The following is an 18,563-nucleotide window of genomic DNA, read 5'->3' on the forward strand; positions in this document are numbered from 1 at the left end:
TCCTACATGCATCCTTCATGTACCATCCATGTCTGATCATGGGGATTTCACGCCCCTCCGTAAAATTAAAGGATCTGCTTCAGAAAAACTGCAACTGCTTCAAAAGATCCGGGATAGACGTCTCAACCAACCGCATGACTCCCCATGTCGTATGCAATCAGTATGTGATCAGATCCCGGCAACTCTTCCTGATGACCTAGAAAGAGTAGGATATCACAGCAAGTGTTATAAGCACTTTGTCCGCCACTTTCATCGTCTGGGAGATGATACAGAACCAGGGCCATCAACCTCATCATGGCATCACTCTCCTCGTAAACCAGGAGGTTCTGCTGAACCCATCTTCCCGCCAGAGTGTATATTTTGTGAGAAAGTTGAGACCAAAGATGCTCATCGCAATACTGAGAGGCCTACAACCTTCCCATCCTTTAAAAACAAAGAAAATGCATGGGAGCAAATCGAAACACGGGCTGAGAAAATGGGTCTCTATCGACTCCATCGAAAGGTGAAAAACAAAGACCTCTTTGCATGTGAGGCCAAACACCATCCGTCATGTTTTAAAGCTTTCCGCACAGCATTCTACAACTATGAGCGTGCGATTCACAGAGCCGAAGCACCAAAGGAGCAGGCTTGCATGTCAGCCGCCCATGAAAAGGCATTCAACTCAGTACTGGAACACATTCAAACCCAGGTCATCCAGCAGAATAAAGTTCTACAGCTTTCTTCCTTGCGCTTGCTCTATGTCGAGGAACTGAAACTGAATGGATATGAGAACTCAAATTATCGGTCAGAGAAACTACTGATGGTGCCGAACAACCACAGCACGGGCACAGTTCTATGAAAAGACCCTTGAGATGGTGGATCTCATCGATGACCCAGACTGCCCAAGAGCAGGGAGACATCGTGAACTAGAGAAGGCAGAGATCAGAAAAGGCGAGGAGGCCGTTCAGCGAACCCTAACTACTATCAAGAACTTCACCAATCCGTTCACCATCATTGATAAGGACAAACTCTACTGCCTGGCCTCTGGTGCTCCCGTCCCCATGGATGTTGAGATGGATGTGTTACAAGCAGAAGCTGTGGGGAAAGCTGCGAAAGCTGACTTCATCAGGCGCCTGGAAAGCGGAGAACCTGAGAGCTTCTTCAACCCAATCAAGAGAAAGAAACTCAAGACCATGGAGGCTAGTAACAAGAAGATCACACTAACATCCTCACAGGGCAAGGTAAGGATGTAATCCAATACCCAAGTGCTTTTGTATTTTATGTTGTATTTTTAAATGGCGTCCTGTACATGCTATATTGAGATACAAGATTGAACTCCAAATTTGTTTATTAAAGACAGTGCACATCAATGAACAATGTAAAGATTGTAAATATGCCAATTTATAGCACATGAATAATTTTCACCTGTAGTCCTTCCTGTAGTACATATCAACCAATCACCATTTATCATTCCAGGTCATCCAGTATCAGGAGCAAAGCAACCTTGCATTCCTGCTCCTTGTCAAGTCTCAGAGTCAAGATGAGCCATTAGACCTGGGAGAACTCATGAAGTACTGCCTGATGCCAGTGCCTCCTAGCCTTGGGACACCAGATGGGTTCTTCTGCAAAACCAACAAAGCCTCCATTCTGCACTACCTTTTAGAGGACACCACACCACAAGATCTGCAATACCCCAAGGATGCCCTGTTCATCCAGGATGGAATGGCGCTGCTGCATACCCTTGCCAACCTTCCCCCAACATGTGGTGAGATATGCTTGCAGGTGCTTGATCAGATGGTGGCCAAGCAGCACTTTCTGTTCTCCACTGACAGTTACCATCCTGAGTCAATCAAAGCGCAGGAAAGGCTGAGGCGGGGCAGCTCAGAGAAGATCATTCTGGCTGGACCAGCAACCAGGAAGCCATATGACTTCAAAATGTTCCTTGCAAATGACGACAACAAAAAGCAGATGTGCCAGCTTCTTCTGAAAGTGTGGAGTGGACAAGAGGCAGCTACCAGGCTGGAGAGAACAGAGATGGCTGTGCTGATCGTGGAGGGGAAGGCCCACCAACTTGCCTCAACGAATGGCAAGGTAAAATTGAAAGCCCTTCGTGAATGGCGATTCAATTTGTAATTTTTCCTGAAAAAAAGGTGATTACCTGTGATGTTTGTCTAGATCTGAAACTGGCAGTGACTGGTGATTGAAATGCGGTGCCTTTTTGTGTTTCAGGTCGAGGTACGTGAACTCCCCACGATCTACAGCAACCAGGAAGAGACTGATACCAGGGTGGTTCTGTACCTCCATCATGCTGCTACCATCGGATACAAGAACGCTGTAGTCAGAACACCGGACACAGACATCCTCCTGATCCTGCTCCACCATGCCCACAACATCAAGCTGACGGTGTACCTGGATACAGGGTCAGGGAAGCATCGCCAACTTGTCAACGTCTCTGAGCTGGCAGAATCCCTGGGAGAGGACTACTGTGCCACTCTCCTGGGGTACTATGTGTTCAGCGGAGAAGACTGCACCAGTGCCTTCAAAGGGAAGGGAAAAGTCGGGCCCTTGAAAAAGCTGGAGAAGAATCCCAGGTTTCACAGGGCATTCGGTGAACTGGGTGACAACTGGGATGCCAACCCTGAGGTGGAGAGGCAGTTAGAAAAATTCACCTGTGTGATGTACGGCCAGAGTCGCGAGTCATCAGTGGACATTGTCCGTGCCAAGCTGCTACGAAAAATGGTGGGAGAGGACAAGACCCTCACATCCAAGTCCAAGGTTGATCTGGCTCGCCTTCCTCCATGCCAGTCTGCCCTGAAGCCGCACATCCAGCGTGTGAACCACCGCGTAGCATTGTACAAAAGAGCCGATCAACCTATCATCGAAAAGCCAAAACCTTATGAGGAGCAAGGATGGATAAGGACTGATGAAGGACTGTTGAAACCAATGTGGTCCAGTGGTCCCATCCTACCAACCTCACTGGTGGATCTTCTGAACACAGGAGAGCACGAAGAGGAGGAGGAAGAGGAAGGAGAAGAAGAGTTTGACTCTGACGATTTCGATGAAAATGATGATGACTGACTCAGTGTAGAATCACTAATGCTAATGATGTTTATCTAAAACAAGCAAGAGAAGAGTGGTCACATTGAGTGCTAGGACTATTTTGACAGTTGTAATATTTAGAAAAATAAAACTTTGTGTTAACGTCTGTGTAGACGGACCTTAATATGAGTCTATTATTTCGTAAAACTGTGATTATTTTGTAAATAAAGCACTAATTAGCATACTAGTATACCATAGACACATGTAATCATGTTATGAATAGTTCTATCATGATCTATGCCCTTCAAAACATGGGTCTAGACACCTTCATTTTTCAATTATCTGCAATATTGGCTGAGATATGTCAAAAATCGTTTTTTTGATAATGGCAGCAGTAATTTGCATAAAAATGGTATGTGGGACATTTTTTCAGCTTGGGGCCATAGCTAGTCATTTTCTACACATTTTTTCCAATCTAGAAACACTGATTAGAAGTATATCTCCGGGGGGTGCAGGGGGACCTAGTCTTCCTACTAGACTACAAGGTTCCGGCAGAGCAGACCTCTCATTCAGAGGACCTTAATGTCCAAATTAATAGAAAAAACAAACAAAAAGCATAGCATGTCATGTCAGGTCCAACCCATTTTATTGAGCTTTTGAGCCTATGGATCCCTGACTACTAACACCTATAAAAAAAAATAAACTCACTCCCACAATATCCCTAACTTATTGGGAGTAGTGTACATACAAAAATATACATTTTCATATACATACATATATACATTTTCATATACATATACATACATATATATATATATATATGCATTTTCATATACATACATGTATATATGCATTTTCATATACATTTACATATATATATATATATATATATGCATTTTCATACACATATACATACATTTTCATATGCATATACACATTTTTATATGCATATACATACATTTTCATATACATATACATACATATATATACATTTTCATATACATACATATATATACATTTTGATATGCAAATACATACATATATGTACATTTTCATACACAGTAATACCCCGGCCTACGTCATTAATTGGTTCCATAAGCCGTGACGTAACTCGGTTTTTGACGTAAACCGGGCATAATGCCTTTTAGCTCTTTCACGAGCCTCGATCTTGTATACAAACAAACAAAAAAAAAAAAGCCTTAAAAATGCCTTAAAATGAAGACAAACACCGTAAAACTAGAGTAAATAACTCGCGAAAGTATATAACTATCGCTAAACCTTAAAGAACACTACAAACACATTTTAGTCATATTTTTTAATGAGTAATGAACACAATTAATAAATGAATTTGTAAAGAATAATAAATAAAATTAATAACATTATGTTATTCACTTTAAACATGGCGTCTCTTCTGAACACAAACACACATTTTAGCAGTCTTAGCCGGCGGCACTTTTTCAGTGTCGTATGCGAGAATACGTTCCCTATCATGAATGATGGTCGATACCGTCGACCGTGGCAGCCCGAAGGCATAGACCTTATCGCGAATCGGTAAATATCAACAGAGGGCGCTCCACCGCAAAGCATGATGGGATCGAAAAGGGGGCAAAGGTAAACACGAACCCAGAAGAGGAAGCGTCTGTACGATCGACGCTGTGTTTACGGAAAGGAAGATGGCTAATGTGAAAGAAATTCAGCGTTTTTTGGCATTAAAATCCAGCGATTTAAAGAAATATTTGAGGGAAAGGGGGGTTCCCATTGGAGAAGAGAAACAACCTGCTTATGCAAGAACAGTTCCTGAATGTTGAAACCTCGATCGGCCATACAAATATCGCCGGGCTGGAACTTGTCTACAATGTTCGTCATCTTTACAATTTTTTTGTCCGACGTGTTTCCTCCTGTAGGTTTGGAAATGTATGAAATTGTTCCGCTAGGTGTAATACCAACAAGGCACTTGAGAGTAGGTCTTGACTTATATTGGCTGTACACTTGCGAACAAAACTTGGGAGACGGTGCTTTGTCCTAATCCAAAGCGAAATGCGAGGTCCCCCTCGCGAAGATTAAGCCGAAGCTTCATGAGTGTCATGAGTAGTTGATCCTCTAAAGATTGAGATCGCTTAACTCCGGGTTTTGTAGTATTGTTTATTTGCCAGGTCTTGTCTTCCATTGATAATTTCCCCTTATAATAATGAAGGTTCTGTGCATGAGGGGATACTTCTGTTAATAACCACTTAAACAGGTCATAACTAGGTAAACATGTATAAAGTTTCACAAGTTCATCACAGTTTGCTATGTCCGAAACAGTAAGCTTCTTGTTACATACTGCAATGGCGGCTTTCAGTTTTGCGACTGTCCTTGGCTTGCAAATACTGGCTCATGAGCTGATCACAGTTCACAGTTAATTTGTCACAGTAAAAAAAGTCCTAAAAGTAGTTTAAAGTGGTAAGGATTACGTAGTGTGTCAAAGTAAACAAGCAGTCTGTCAAAGTGAAAGCGACCGCCGGCGGTGCTATTGCCCCTTTCCGATCCCATGACGCATTGCGGTTCCGATTCGCGATAAGGTCTATGCGCTATCACCGACACTTTTTCACCTTTTTCATACCTTTTAATCAGATTTAACTTATCTTCCATCGTAACCATCCATCGTAACGATCATCCATCGTAAGATCTCTCTGACTCTCTCGAAAATCCTCTCTATCTCTTTGCTGATGACTCCACTCTCTGCCGCTCCATTCCTCTTCCCTCAGATCGGCAGTCTGCTGCCTCCTCACTCTCTGAAGACCTGGACAAAATCACAGACTGGTCAAACAAGTGGAACATGTCTTTCAATCCTGACAAATCTCACACTCTTACTATGTCTCTCCGAAAAGATCGACTGGACAACCCTCCCATCTACTTTCTCAACAATCCTCTCCAAGAAGTTCTGTCGCTCAAGATTTTGGGTCTCACTATCTGCCATGATCTTTCTTGGGAAAACCACATTTCCAAGCTGGCCTCCAAAGCCAGTCGCCGACTGGGCATCCTCCGTCGTGCGAAGTCCTTCCTCGGCACACCTGAGCTCCTCACCACATACAAGGCTTTCATCCGCAGCTCAATGGAATACTGTTCTCCCCTATGGGCCGGTGCTCCTGCCTCACACCTCGCTCGGCTTCACGCTGTTGAAACCAAAGCTTTCAGAATTATTGGAATCTCCCGCGATGAAGCTATCTCTGAGGGCCTTTCACTCACTCACCGCAGGCAGGTAGGTGGTCTTTCTGTCTTCTACCGACTCCTCTCCGGCCTTGCACCCCCAGCTCTCTCTGTGCTCTGTCCCCCAAATATTCCTACAGGTCGCACAAGATCTGCCAGCAACCCTCTGATGGTTAAACTGCCGAAATCTCGGCTCTCTGCTCACCTTCACTCTTTCATTCCTCTTTTCTCCCGCCTCTGGAACAAACTCCCTCACTCCCTTCAATCCCACTCCTCCCTCCAAGTCTTTAAAACAGCTGTTCACCACCATCTCTTATCTTCCCCCATCCAAAACCTTGATCTTTTCTACCCCCGCTAATTCACCCCAGATCCACCTTGTTTGAAATTCCAACTTCTTTCCTGGAAGTCCTGGCAGTGTCCATATGTTTTATACCTCTCCCACCGCCCCCTTCCCATGCCCCCCCCCCCCAAAGCCCTCGCCCTCTCTCAGATCTCTCGATGTCTCCATGTCTCTCGGTCCCTGCTCTCAAATGTTGTGTTTGTGTCCTTCCCCCTCTCTCCCCATCTTGTCTACCGCTCCCGATGTTATATGTTTTATTCTTTCTGTGTGATTAATGTTCGCTCTTTCACGAGCCTCGATCTTGTATACAAAAACAAAACAAAAAAACAAACAAACAAAAAAAAAACACATTACGCTTGGAAACACTAGCATTATCCTGCTTAGTACCCATGGCTAACACAGACACAGTAAAGGAATACTGTATGTCGCCTCTGTTTTGAATGAGAACCAGCAGCTGCGTGTACATACAGTATACTGTACGTACATTTTAATATATTTTTAATGTGCTTTTTATTGTATTTTAAATCGTTTTTTCGCTTCTTTTATTGTTAATTTATGTACTACTTTATTTATTTTAAATATATTTTTAAGGAATTTTTTTTTTCCACGTCCGTCGGAGTGACGTAAAGTCGCATATAATGACGTTCGCTGAACTGAAATTTACTCTAGAAGAGTGGCGTAAAGTCGGATTTGACGTCGGTCGAAATGGTGTAAAACGGGGTATGACTGTACATATAAAGGGTGTTTCCCTAAAGAATGCCTTTTTTCCTGACCGGATGATTCGTTTTGGGAAAAAAAGGCATTCTTTTGGGAAACACCCTTTACATACATTTTCAAATACATATATACATAATACATATATATACATACATTTTCATATACATATATATACATTTTCATATACATATACATACATATATATACATTTTCATATACATATACATATATATACATTTTCATATACATATACATACATTTTCATGTACATTTTCATATACATATACATACATTTCCATATACATATACATACATACATATATATATACATATACATACATATATATACATTTTCATATACATATACAATTATACATACATTTTCACATACATATACATATACATATATTGTTACGTGCTCCTCCCCGACCCCCTGGTCACGGTGTACCTCCAAGCCCCAAGAGGAGTCACGGCAGAAAAATGTGTTATTCTGTGTCAAAAATCAATGGTGAAACCACACCAATTGTTACCAACAAATAAATATTGTATTAAAAATCAAGGACAACATTAATAGCAATCAACAGTACAATTCATGTATATCTTATGATGGTACTGTTGCGAATATGGAATTTGGCCTCCATATCCGCTTGTAAATATTCCCCTATTTCCCCAATACTCCCCAACTATCCCCAATCCCCCATTCCCTAGTCCCATTGTCTGTAAACAACAATCAGTAGAGCCGACCTTCCCCTATTTCCCCCATTAAATGTCGTGCCCAGGTCCACCGCATCACACGTAGACAACTTTCGGACATCTTGCTAGTTATTCTTAGTCTATGTCAGTTAAGGACTCGTTTCCATTAATTATGACTCTTCGTTGCACCAGAATGTGATTATATGGCACCAGTAGTGAGTTTAGGACCTTTCCCATACCTCCTTCCATCTTCTTCCCCAAACAACAACAACAACAACAACTACAACTACAACTACAACAACAATTACAACAACAACGACGCTGCGCGGGGGGAGTGTGCGTCCTCCCACCAGCTCGGTTAGCCGCCATGACCATGCGCTCCACGGGGTTACCACGAAGGGGCTGGCTGTCAGCTCCTCGTCAAGGGCGGAGCCTGGTAAACCCCCCGCACGCACCCAATGAGAAGCAACGTGCCGATTCCACGAGGCGGAGCTAACGAGCCGAGGGCGTGTCACTCCCCGCCGGATATACGAAGCGACTCACCGGATGTGAGGTCAGATGCGCCCCCAGCTTGAGATGACAAGACGCCACCTCGAGCGCTGTGAGACCTCCCGCATCTCTGGACCGGACCGAGTCGATTCTGTCCCTGAGCCCAGGTGCACCTGGAGCCATCGATCCTGCCTTTCCTAGCCATCTATCCTGCCTTTCCTAGCCATCAATCCCCGTGTGAGTCAGCCTTTTGTCCCGTTTATCTGTCGTCTGTTGGGGTTAATATAAGATTGTGTCTAAGTGCTTGTCTTTCTATGCTGTACCTCTCGTCCCTGTAATCTGACCTTCCGAACGAATATAATCTCCTCCGGAGGTCTTGAGAACCGTATCCCTGGTGTCGCGTCATTTTAATCCCAGCCGTGTGTCTTTTCCTTCATTGATCTAGCGTAGCGCGATTAGTCAACGTTCGGGTATAATCGGGTAACTTGTGCAGACGTGGTCATACCAAACCGCTCGGTAAATAACATCTAAGCCACGTCTGTAACAGTACCATCAACTAGCATGCATAAGGTAACTCACTGTGCTCCAATTGAGTGAAAAAGGAACATTCCCCAATGTCTCTATATTCCCGTCTTCGAGCTCAGAGTTGATCCCCTCCAGCGATCATCAGGACGATGTTGAATCGAAACCCGAATCCCGTTCAGGTGACAGCCCAGTCACGCCGCCAAAACTGCACAAAGGCGTTCGCAGCCAAAACAGCGCCAAGGGTCATGCGGCCAACAGCTGCGTCAAAGCACACTCAAGGCGATTGGGAAATCCAAAGGCCCCCTCTCCAGGCGACGGGGAAGTCACATCCTCGAGTACGAACTTTCACGGCTCACAGTAGGCGAACCGCAAAGCAATCTTCAAAAGCCTCGGTGCACACACACATCCCAGATAGACGTCGGAATGGTGAAAACGGTCGAAAAGAGATGAAACCGCGAGCAAAGCACAAGTCCTGCGTGAGTCAAAATGGCCGACGACCCGCTCTTGACGTAACGGTCCGGCAATAATTCTCCTCGGAATCCAATGCCAAAAACCTGACACGCAGGTTGATTGATCACAGCGATGACAACTCTGTCACAGGAATTTCCTTTCCCGGAAACCCGAAAGTTCGCTCGTGATTCTTGCTCGCCAACGTTCGCCTCAGAACTCGGAGCAATTCGGCTTTCTTGTCCGATTCGACTTCGCTCCGCCCTCTTTTTCCCTTCCGCTTTGTCGTCGTCCGGTTCCGGTTTCATTTAAAACATTAACCTTTTTTACCTTTTGACAACAATAACCGTCCTTTCCCTCAAACCACAATAATAATCATACATGGAACCAGAAATGTTTCAAGTGGATGAAAAACACAACAACAGAAGTGATGAATCCGTAACACTTCCCCCCCCCCCCCCCCTCAAGAAAGAAAGTTTGAACCTAGTGAAAACATTCTTTGTAGGCAAAACTCTCCCAACAAACAAAAGTAAACACCCACAAACATCAATTCCCTTGAGCAACAATAATCAATATTTCCCAAAAGTAAAGCAGCAAAACTTCAAACAACCTACAGATATTTCCAAAGTTAGCTCACTCTGGACAAAGGATCAGCAACGACATTGTCCCTGCCCTTTACATTCTCAATTTCCAAGTTGACTCCTGCAAAGCCAAACTCCATCTCATCAACCTCTAATTTCATTTTTCATTTTTTGAATGAAGGTTAAGGGGGTGTGATCAAAAATCCAAAGTCAAGCAAATCTATCGCACTTTTTAGGGAGGCCGAGCTGAGAGCCAGGTTTCATGGTGGTTGGGTGGTGAGGCCTGGAAGTATTCACTACATGGACGCCTTAAGGAATGTGGAGTTCACGTTTAATCCGTGTAGGAAAGTTCACTACATGGACGCCTGCGTCTACCTGTCTTTTATCAGCCGCACTTCCAAGAGTGGTCCATATTGGCCGAAGACAGAGTCCAGAACAACTTCCCTGGTTTTGAAGTTCAGTCCACCCACAAAGAGCTTGCCAACATTGCCTCCATTCATGACTCGTGTGTGCTGACACTTAGTTTCAGGGTACTTGACAAGACGCGTCTGTGCCAAGCGTGACGTCTGTACCTTCCTCTTCTCTTCAGAGCGCTTCCTACCCATAGCACGAGTCGCGGTACAGGATGGAAAGATACCTGGAATCACCTGCTCCAACTGTGCAGTGTTATTCTTCATGCTAGGCTTTTCAACAAACATCGGGTTACCAGAAACTTGACCACCGGCCAAATCATTCCCGATAACAAAAGATACTCCCTCTACAGGAAGAGTGGCTTGTAAACCTACGGTGACCGGTCCTGACACCAAATCAGACTTCAAATGGATGACATGAAGTGAGGCTTTAACACAGCCACCAACCCCCTGTAAAAGAACACTAACACCAGTTGCCGTCTTCTCTGACAATGTAAAAATGCCCTCAAGCATCAAAGATTGATGTGCTCCTGTGTCCCTCAATACCCTAACAGGTCTCTGGTTAGTCAAGTTTCCATCCAGTGACACAAACCCCTCTGAAATAAAAGGTTTGTAACCCTCTTGCGCAAGGTCATTCTGCGCTGCCATAACTTTGGCATGGGAACCTTCGCAAGGCACTGTCCTCCAGGGACGATATCTCGCATTTGCCAATGCATTCGGAGTTGTACTAATCTGACTCCGTTCCTGATTTTTCCTTTCCAGGGCATAACATTGGGACATCAAGTGTCCAGGTTTCTTGCAAAAAGCACAAGTAGGCCCGGAGGAAAAACTCGTGGTCTGCCTCGAGCCCCCCGGAGGATAAGTCTGTCTTGGAACTGTAGTCTTCTGATCCCTAACAGTCGTGGTATCAGATTTGTACTCATAGTCATCTCTAGGTCGCCCCCATGAATCTTCGTTCTCCGCACCGGATGTATCATAACTCTCCTGGCGAACTCTAGGCGGGAAGTTAGGTTTATGGAACCTCATCCTGTGTGTCAAGGCATAGTCATCTGCCACGGTTGCTGCCTCATACAACACTGGTACCTTCTTTTCCTCCAGATGTACTTTAATGTCCTCGTGAACACACTGTTTGAATTCCTCCACCAAGATCAATTGTCGCAACAGGTTGAAGTCTTTCCCAAACCCCTTCGAATCACACCACCGATCAAACATGGTTTCCTTCATTCTGGCAAACTCCACATGGGTCTCACTCTCCCTCTTCCTGGCATTCCGGAATTTTTGCCGGTAAGCTTCAGGGACCAATTCATAGGCTTTGAGAATGGCTTTCTTCACTTCCTCATAATCTGTACATGTGCCAATCGGTAAAGCCGAAAATATATCTTGAGCTATACCCACCAGAACACTTTACACTAACATAGTCCAGGACTCCACAGGCCATTTTAGCATTTGGGCCACTTTCTCAAAGTGTAAAAAAAACTTGGCTACCTCCTTTTCATTGAAGGGTGGAACCAGCCTCACATGCCTACTAACATCCCAGGTGTTCTGACTAGTTGGCGAACCAGCCGGCATGGATGCTCCCTCTCCCCGTTCTCTCACTAATTCCAACTTCTTGAGTTCAATTTCCTTCTGACACTCCATGTCACGTTCCTTTAACTCCCTTTCGGCTCTCCTTTCCTTTGCTCTTTGCTTTTCTCTTCTTTCTTCGAGTTCCCTTTCAGTTCTCCTTTCCTCTGCTCTTCTCTCCTCGGCTTCTCGTTCCTGTTCTACTCTTTTTTCCTCGAGTTCTCGTTCCTGTTCTACTCTTCTTTCCAAGAGTTCTCTTTCAGCTCTCCTTTCTTCTGATCTTCTCTCCTCGGCTTTCCATTCCAACTCTTTTAACCTTTCCTGGCTCTGCAGTTGCATCTCCATTTTCCGGAGCTCCACATTTTATTCTTCCTCGGGTAACCAATCCAAGGCTCCCTCTGTCCATGTTCCCTGTCCCACCAGAGATTCTACCACCAATGTCTGCATCTCTGCTTTCTTCATATGAGCTCGGACCTCCAAGTTAAAATGTTTGGCCAATCTCACGAGTTCCAACCTTTTTAACGCTAGGAACTGTGCCTCATTCGGGGACGCCGCAAACTCTTCTGCGTCAAACACAATGGTGACTATTAGTTAGCACCTGTTAACCTTCACACAAAAATTTCCACATTTTTTTGAAAAAATTGGGAATGTCAGAAAAATTCCAAATTTGGGAATTCTGGGAATGTTAGGGAATTCTATCCCGGACGAATTATCAGGGAATTTGATCCTGGATGAGTGTTATTAGGGAATTTAATCCCGGACGAAGACCCAATTTCGAGCCCCTGAGTCAATTGGACGAGCCCCCAATTTCTGTTACGTGCTCCTCCCCGACCCCCTGGTCACGGGGTACCTCCCCGCCCCAAGAGGAGTCACGGCAGAAAAATGTGTTATTCTGTGTCAAAAATCAATGGTGAAACCACACCAATTGTTACAAACAAATAAATATTGTATTAAAAATCACACAAGAATAACAGTACAACATTAACAGCAATCAACAGTACAATCAATGTATATCTTATGATGGTACCATCAGCTAGCATGCATAAGGTAACTCACTGTGCTCCAAGTGAATGAAAGAGAACATTCCCCAATGTCTCTATATTCCCGTCTTCGAGCTCAGAGTTGATCCCCTCCAGCGATCATCAGGACGATGTTGAATCGAAACCCGAAACCTGTTCAGGTGACAGCCCAGTCACGCCGCCAAAACTGCACAAAGGCGTCTGCAGCCAAAACAGCGCCAAGGGTCACGTGGCCAGCAGCTGCGTCAAAGCACACTCAAGGCGATTGGGAAATCCAAAGGCCCCATCTCCAGGCGACGGGGAAGTCACACCCTCGAGTACGAACTTTCATGGCTCACAGTAGGCGAACCGCAAAGCAATCTTCAAAAGCCTCGGTGCACACACACATCCCAGATAGACGTCGGAATAATAATAATAATAATAATGCATTTATTTTATATAGCGCTTTTCAGGAAGCCCAAAGACGCTTTGACAGAGTGCAAAACATAATGCATAGCAAAACATAAAGACAATTGCAAAAAAAAAGAAGAATCAATAGGGAAATATTCAAAGCACAAAGGAGGGAGAAGGAGAGGAGATAGTCAGGGGTTAGATGCTGTGGGTTAAATGTTGAATGCAGTGTTGAACAGGTGGGTCTTGAGTGATGTTTTGAATGTGGTGAGTGAGGAGGAGTCTCTGATGGTGTGAGGTAGCGAGTTCCAGAGGGTGGGAGCAGCGATGGAGAAGGCCCTGTCCCCCCAGGATCTAAATTTGGTCCGGATGGGGGGGGGGGGGGGGTCAGGAGGTTGGTACCAGCAGAGCGGAGGTTGCGGGTGGGAGTGTGTCTGGAGAGGAGGTCAGCCAGGTAGGATGGGGCCAGGTTATGGAGGGCTTTGTAGGTCAAGAGGAGGATTTTGTACTGGATTCTCTGGGAGATGGGGAGCCAGTGAAGCTTGTAAAGGACGGGGGTGATGTGGTCACGGGTCCGGGAATGGGTGAGTAGACGGGCAGCGGAGTTCTGAATGTATTGGAGTTTATTGGTGATTGTTGAGGGTGAACCATAAAGGAGGCTATTGCAGTAGTCCAGACGGGAAGTGATGAAGGCGTGGATGAGGGTTTCTGCAGCCACGGAGGAGAGGGATGGACGGAGACGGGCGATGTTTTTCAGGTGAAAGAAGGCTGTCTTTGTGATCTGTTTAGTGTATTTGTCGAAGGAGAGGGTTTGGTCAAAGATGATGCCAAGATTCCGGATGTGAGGGGAGGTGGATACTGGGAAACCGTCGATGTTGAGGGCAAAGTTATGGGTGGACTTGGTGAGCGTTTTTGGGCCAATGATGATTATTTCTGATTTATCACAGTTAAGTTTGAGGAAGTTGATTTGAAGCCAGGATTTTATTTCAGTGATGCAGTTTGTCAGGATAGAGTGGGTGGCGGTGGAGATGGACTTGGTGGAGATGAAAAGCTGGATGTCATCGGCGAAGCAGTGGAATTGGAGACCATGACGGCGGATTAAGTGACCGAGGGGGGACAGGTAAAGGATGAAGAGGAGGGGGCCAAGAACTGAACCTTGGGGGACACCTTGGGGGAGGGGAGCAGTGGGGGATTTGCAGTTATTGATGGAGATGAACTGACGTCTGTCAGAGAGGTATGATTTAATCCAAGAGAGGGCAGTGCCGGTAATGTTAAAGGTGGTTTCAAGTCGGGTGAGGAGGATGGTGTGATCGATGGTGTCAAAGGCGGCGCTGAGGTCGAGGAGGATGAGAATGTTGAGGTTGCCAGCGTCAGAGGAGAGGAGAAGGTCGTTGGTGATTTTGAGGAGAGCAGTTTCAGTACTGTGGTTGGAGCGGAATCCGGATTGGAATGTTTCATACAGGTTATTGGCAGAGAGGTGATGTTTGAGTTGAGTGGCTACAGCGCGTTCCAAAACCTTTGACAGAAAGGGTAGGTTGGAGATGGGTCTGAAGTTATTTAGGGTGTCAGGGTTTAGTCCAGGTTTTTTCAGAATGGGGGTAACAGCAGCAATTTTGAGGGATGGTGGGACGATGCCTGTAGACAGGGAGGAGTTTATTGTTGCAGTGATAAGTGGAGAGAGAGCAGGAAGGGAGGCCTTGACAAAGCTGGAGGGGATGGGGTCAAGAGTGCAGGTGGCAGTTTTCATTCCGATGAGGAGTTCAGAGAGGTCAGTAGGGGAGACTGGGGAGAATTGAGACAGGGGATGGCAGGATAAGGGGGGGCAGGTGGTTTGAGGGGGAGCGGGTGCGGCGGTGGTCAAGCTGTTGTAGATGTTTTCAATTTTGCGTTGGAAGAATGAAAGGAAGGAGATGCAGTTGTCTATTGTGAATGACTGGGTGGTGGTGTTCAGGGGGCTGAGGAGTTTGTTTATTGTAGAGAAGAGTGCTTTTGGGTTTCCGGAGCCAGAGTGGATAATTTGAGAGTAGTAGGCGGAGCGGGCGCGGGAGAGGGCATCTTTATAGTGTTGTATGTGGTCCTTGTAGGCCTGGGAGTGAACTGTGAGACCTGTTTTATTGCGGAGTCTTTCAAGTTGGTGAGCACGAGTTTTCATCAGGCGGAGTTCAGGGGTAAACCAGGGAGCAGAATGGGTGAAAGAAACTGTTTTGGTTTTTATAGGCGCAAGTTGGTCAAGGCAGGAGGAGAGAGTGTGGTTGTAGTAGTCAGTGAGGTCAGAAGGGGTGTGGAGGTCAACGAAGGGAGAAGTGGACATTTTTTCAGAGAGGGTCGATGAGAATGAGGCAGGTGAAAGAGCGTTTAGCTTACGGAAGTTGATAGTGCGATAATGCCTTGGTGCTGGGGTGGGGATGTTGATGGTCAGAGTGATGGCTAGGTGGTCAGAGAGAGTGAGGTCGGAGCCAGAGAGATGGTGCAAAATTAGTCCAGTAGAGCAGACAAGGTCCAAAATGTGACCACGGTTATGGGTAGGAAAGTTGACATGTTGAGTGAGGTTAAAGCAGGTGAGTAAATCAGTGAAGTCAGTGGTTAGCGTGGAGTCAGTGGAGTCCATGTGGATATTGAAATCACCAAGGAGGAGGATTGAGGGGGAGAGGGAACATAGCTGGGTCAGAAAGTAGGAGAAGTCAGACAGGAATGATGGGTGTGGTTTGGGAGGGCGGTAGACAACAGCCATGACTGACTGTGTGTGACCAGAGAGTTTAAAAGCCAGGTGTTCAAATGATGGAGCAGATGAGATGGAGATGAGGTTGGTCTTGATGTCTTGTCGGTGAATAACGGCAATTCCACCACCTCGGCCTTCCGAGCGTGGTTTATTGATGTAAGAATATCCATTGGGTGTGGTGAGGTTGAGCGTGTAGTAGTCCAGTGGTTGTTGCCAGGTCTCAGTGAGACAGAGAAAGTCCAGTTTATTTTCCAGGATGTAGTCGTTCAGGATGAGGCATTTGTTGTTGAGGGACCGGGTATTGAACAGGGTGAGCTTGATGTTGTTTTGTACGGCGGGTATGAATCCAGGTGATTTGGCCAGGGTTCGCAGACAGGAGGTGCGCTTTTGTGCGTTGTTGTGACCAGGTGTGTTGGGACGATGAGTGGGAGTGCGCTGAGCCGACCAGAGGATGGGGATGGAGTGACCTGATTGTAAATAAACAAACTTTCGACCGGAGCCATGGTGAATGTACCTGGGTCGACGCAGGAGTCCATTCGATTTGATTGCAGAGATGCATGATGGGGTGGAGCGGGTTTTAAGCAGGAGAAGCCTTGCGGCGGAGTACCGCAGAGCCATGCCAGCAGGAGCGAAGGGACGAGCACGAGGCCAAGGGTGAGGAGGCGAAACAATCGACACAACCCACGGGAGTGGGCCCGAGGAGACAGCGAAGGAGCCGAGCAGGTGAAGCCAGGAGCAGAGCCGGGACCATGCAGAGGGCAGACAGGAGCGAAGAGACGAGCACGAGGCCAAGGTTGAGGAGGCAAAGCGGCAAATGCAGCGGCAAACGACCGCCGCCGCTAATCAAGATCACGGCGGCAAACCGCCACCACCGCCGCTGCAAACAATGGGCGGCACAACCCACGAGAGTGAGCCCGAGGAAACAGCGAAGGAGCCGAGCAGGTGAAGCCAGGAGCAGCAGAGCAGAGCTGGGACCGTGCAGAGGAAGACTCAATGGCCAAAAATCCGCCACGACCACCAGGAAAGCAAGATACGGACAATGGTCCAGTCAGAGAAGCGGCGAGCAAGTGACGCCAGCGTCCTCTCACGACCGGACCGGAAACGGAGATGGTGAAATGGTGAAACGTGAAAACGGTCGTAAAGAGACGAAACCGCGAGCGAAGCACAAGTCCTGTGTGAGCCAAAATGGCCGACGACCCGCTCTTGACGTAACGGTCCGGCGATAATTCTTGGCAAAAGATCCAATGCCAAAAACCTGACACGCAGGTTGATCGATCACAGCGATGACAACTCTGTCACAGGAATTTCCTTTCCCGGAAACCCGAAAGTTCGCTAGTGACTCTTGCTCGCCAACGTTCGCCTCAGAACTCGGAGCAATTCGGCTTTCTTGTCCGATTCGACTTCGCTCCGCCCTCTTATTCCCTTCCGCTTTGTCGTCGTCCGGTTCCGGTTTCATTTAAAACATTAACCTTTTTTACCTTTTGACAACAATAACCGTCCTTTCCCTCAAACCACAATAATAATCATACATGGAACCAGAAATGTTTCAAGTGGATGAAAACCACAACAACGGAAGTGATGAATCCGTAACAATATACGTATATATATATACATTTTCATATGCATATACATACATATATATACATTTTCATATACATATACATACATATATATATACATTCTCATATACATACACATACATATATATACATTTTCATATACATAATACATATACATTTTCATAAACATGAATATATATCTTATTATAATAGAGCAAACGTATATGGTTATGTATGCTTGTTTATATGCGACCAAAACGTCTTCTTTTTCTTCAAATAAAATTCACACCAAAAACAGTCCATGAACTCTTAATTACGTTTCGACTGCTGAGACCCCTCAGACCTTTGATAACCCTTTAAATCCCCCAAGACCCTTAAGACCACAAAGACCCAAAATACCCTTAAAGACCCAAAATCCCCTGAAGACGCAAAAGACCCTGAAGACCCCGAAGACCCAAAACACCCCAAAGACAGAAAATACCCTTGAAGGCCCAGAGGATCCAAAAGACACTGAAGACCCAAAAGACCCTTAAATACCCCGAAGAATCAAAGTACCCAAAGACCCTTAAAGACCCAGAGGAACCAAATGCCCCAAAAGCCCTCGAAGACATTGAAGACCCAAGACACCCAAAAGCCCCTGAAGACCCAAAATACGCTGAAGACCCCGAAGACCCAAAACACCCCAAAGACCGAAAATACTGTTAAAGGCCGAGAGGATCCAAAAGACCCTGAAGACCCAAATGGCCTTGAAGCTCCAAAAAAACCGAAGACCCCAAAAATCCCAAAGACCCAAAAGACCCTTAAATACCCGGAAGAACCAAAGTACCACAAAGACCCTCAAAGACCAAAAAAGACCCCAATGACCCAGAAGACCCAAAACACCCCAAAGACCCCGAAGACCTTA

General features: G+C 45.8%; 1 protein-coding gene across 1 annotated transcript; it reads left to right on the plus strand.

Annotated features, from left to right (window-relative positions):
* The first annotated feature begins 735 nt into the window (after positions 1 to 735).
* Positions 736 to 3,273, plus strand: LOC137426535 (uncharacterized). Its single transcript, XM_078779656.1, has 3 exons — positions 736 to 1,220; positions 1,456 to 2,070; positions 2,209 to 3,273. Exons 1-3 carry the CDS (start codon positions 852 to 854, stop codon positions 3,055 to 3,057), a joined length of 1,833 nt encoding a protein of 610 aa, XP_078635782.1. The 5' UTR covers positions 736 to 851; the 3' UTR covers positions 3,058 to 3,273.
* The last annotated feature ends 15,290 nt before the right edge of the window (positions 3,274 to 18,563 follow it).

This window comes from Myxine glutinosa, chromosome 6 (genome assembly GCF_964187855.1).
Source record: "Myxine glutinosa chromosome 6, kmMyxGlut1.1, whole genome shotgun sequence".
In the NCBI taxonomy this organism is placed as follows: domain Eukaryota; kingdom Metazoa; phylum Chordata; class Myxini; order Myxiniformes; family Myxinidae; genus Myxine; species Myxine glutinosa.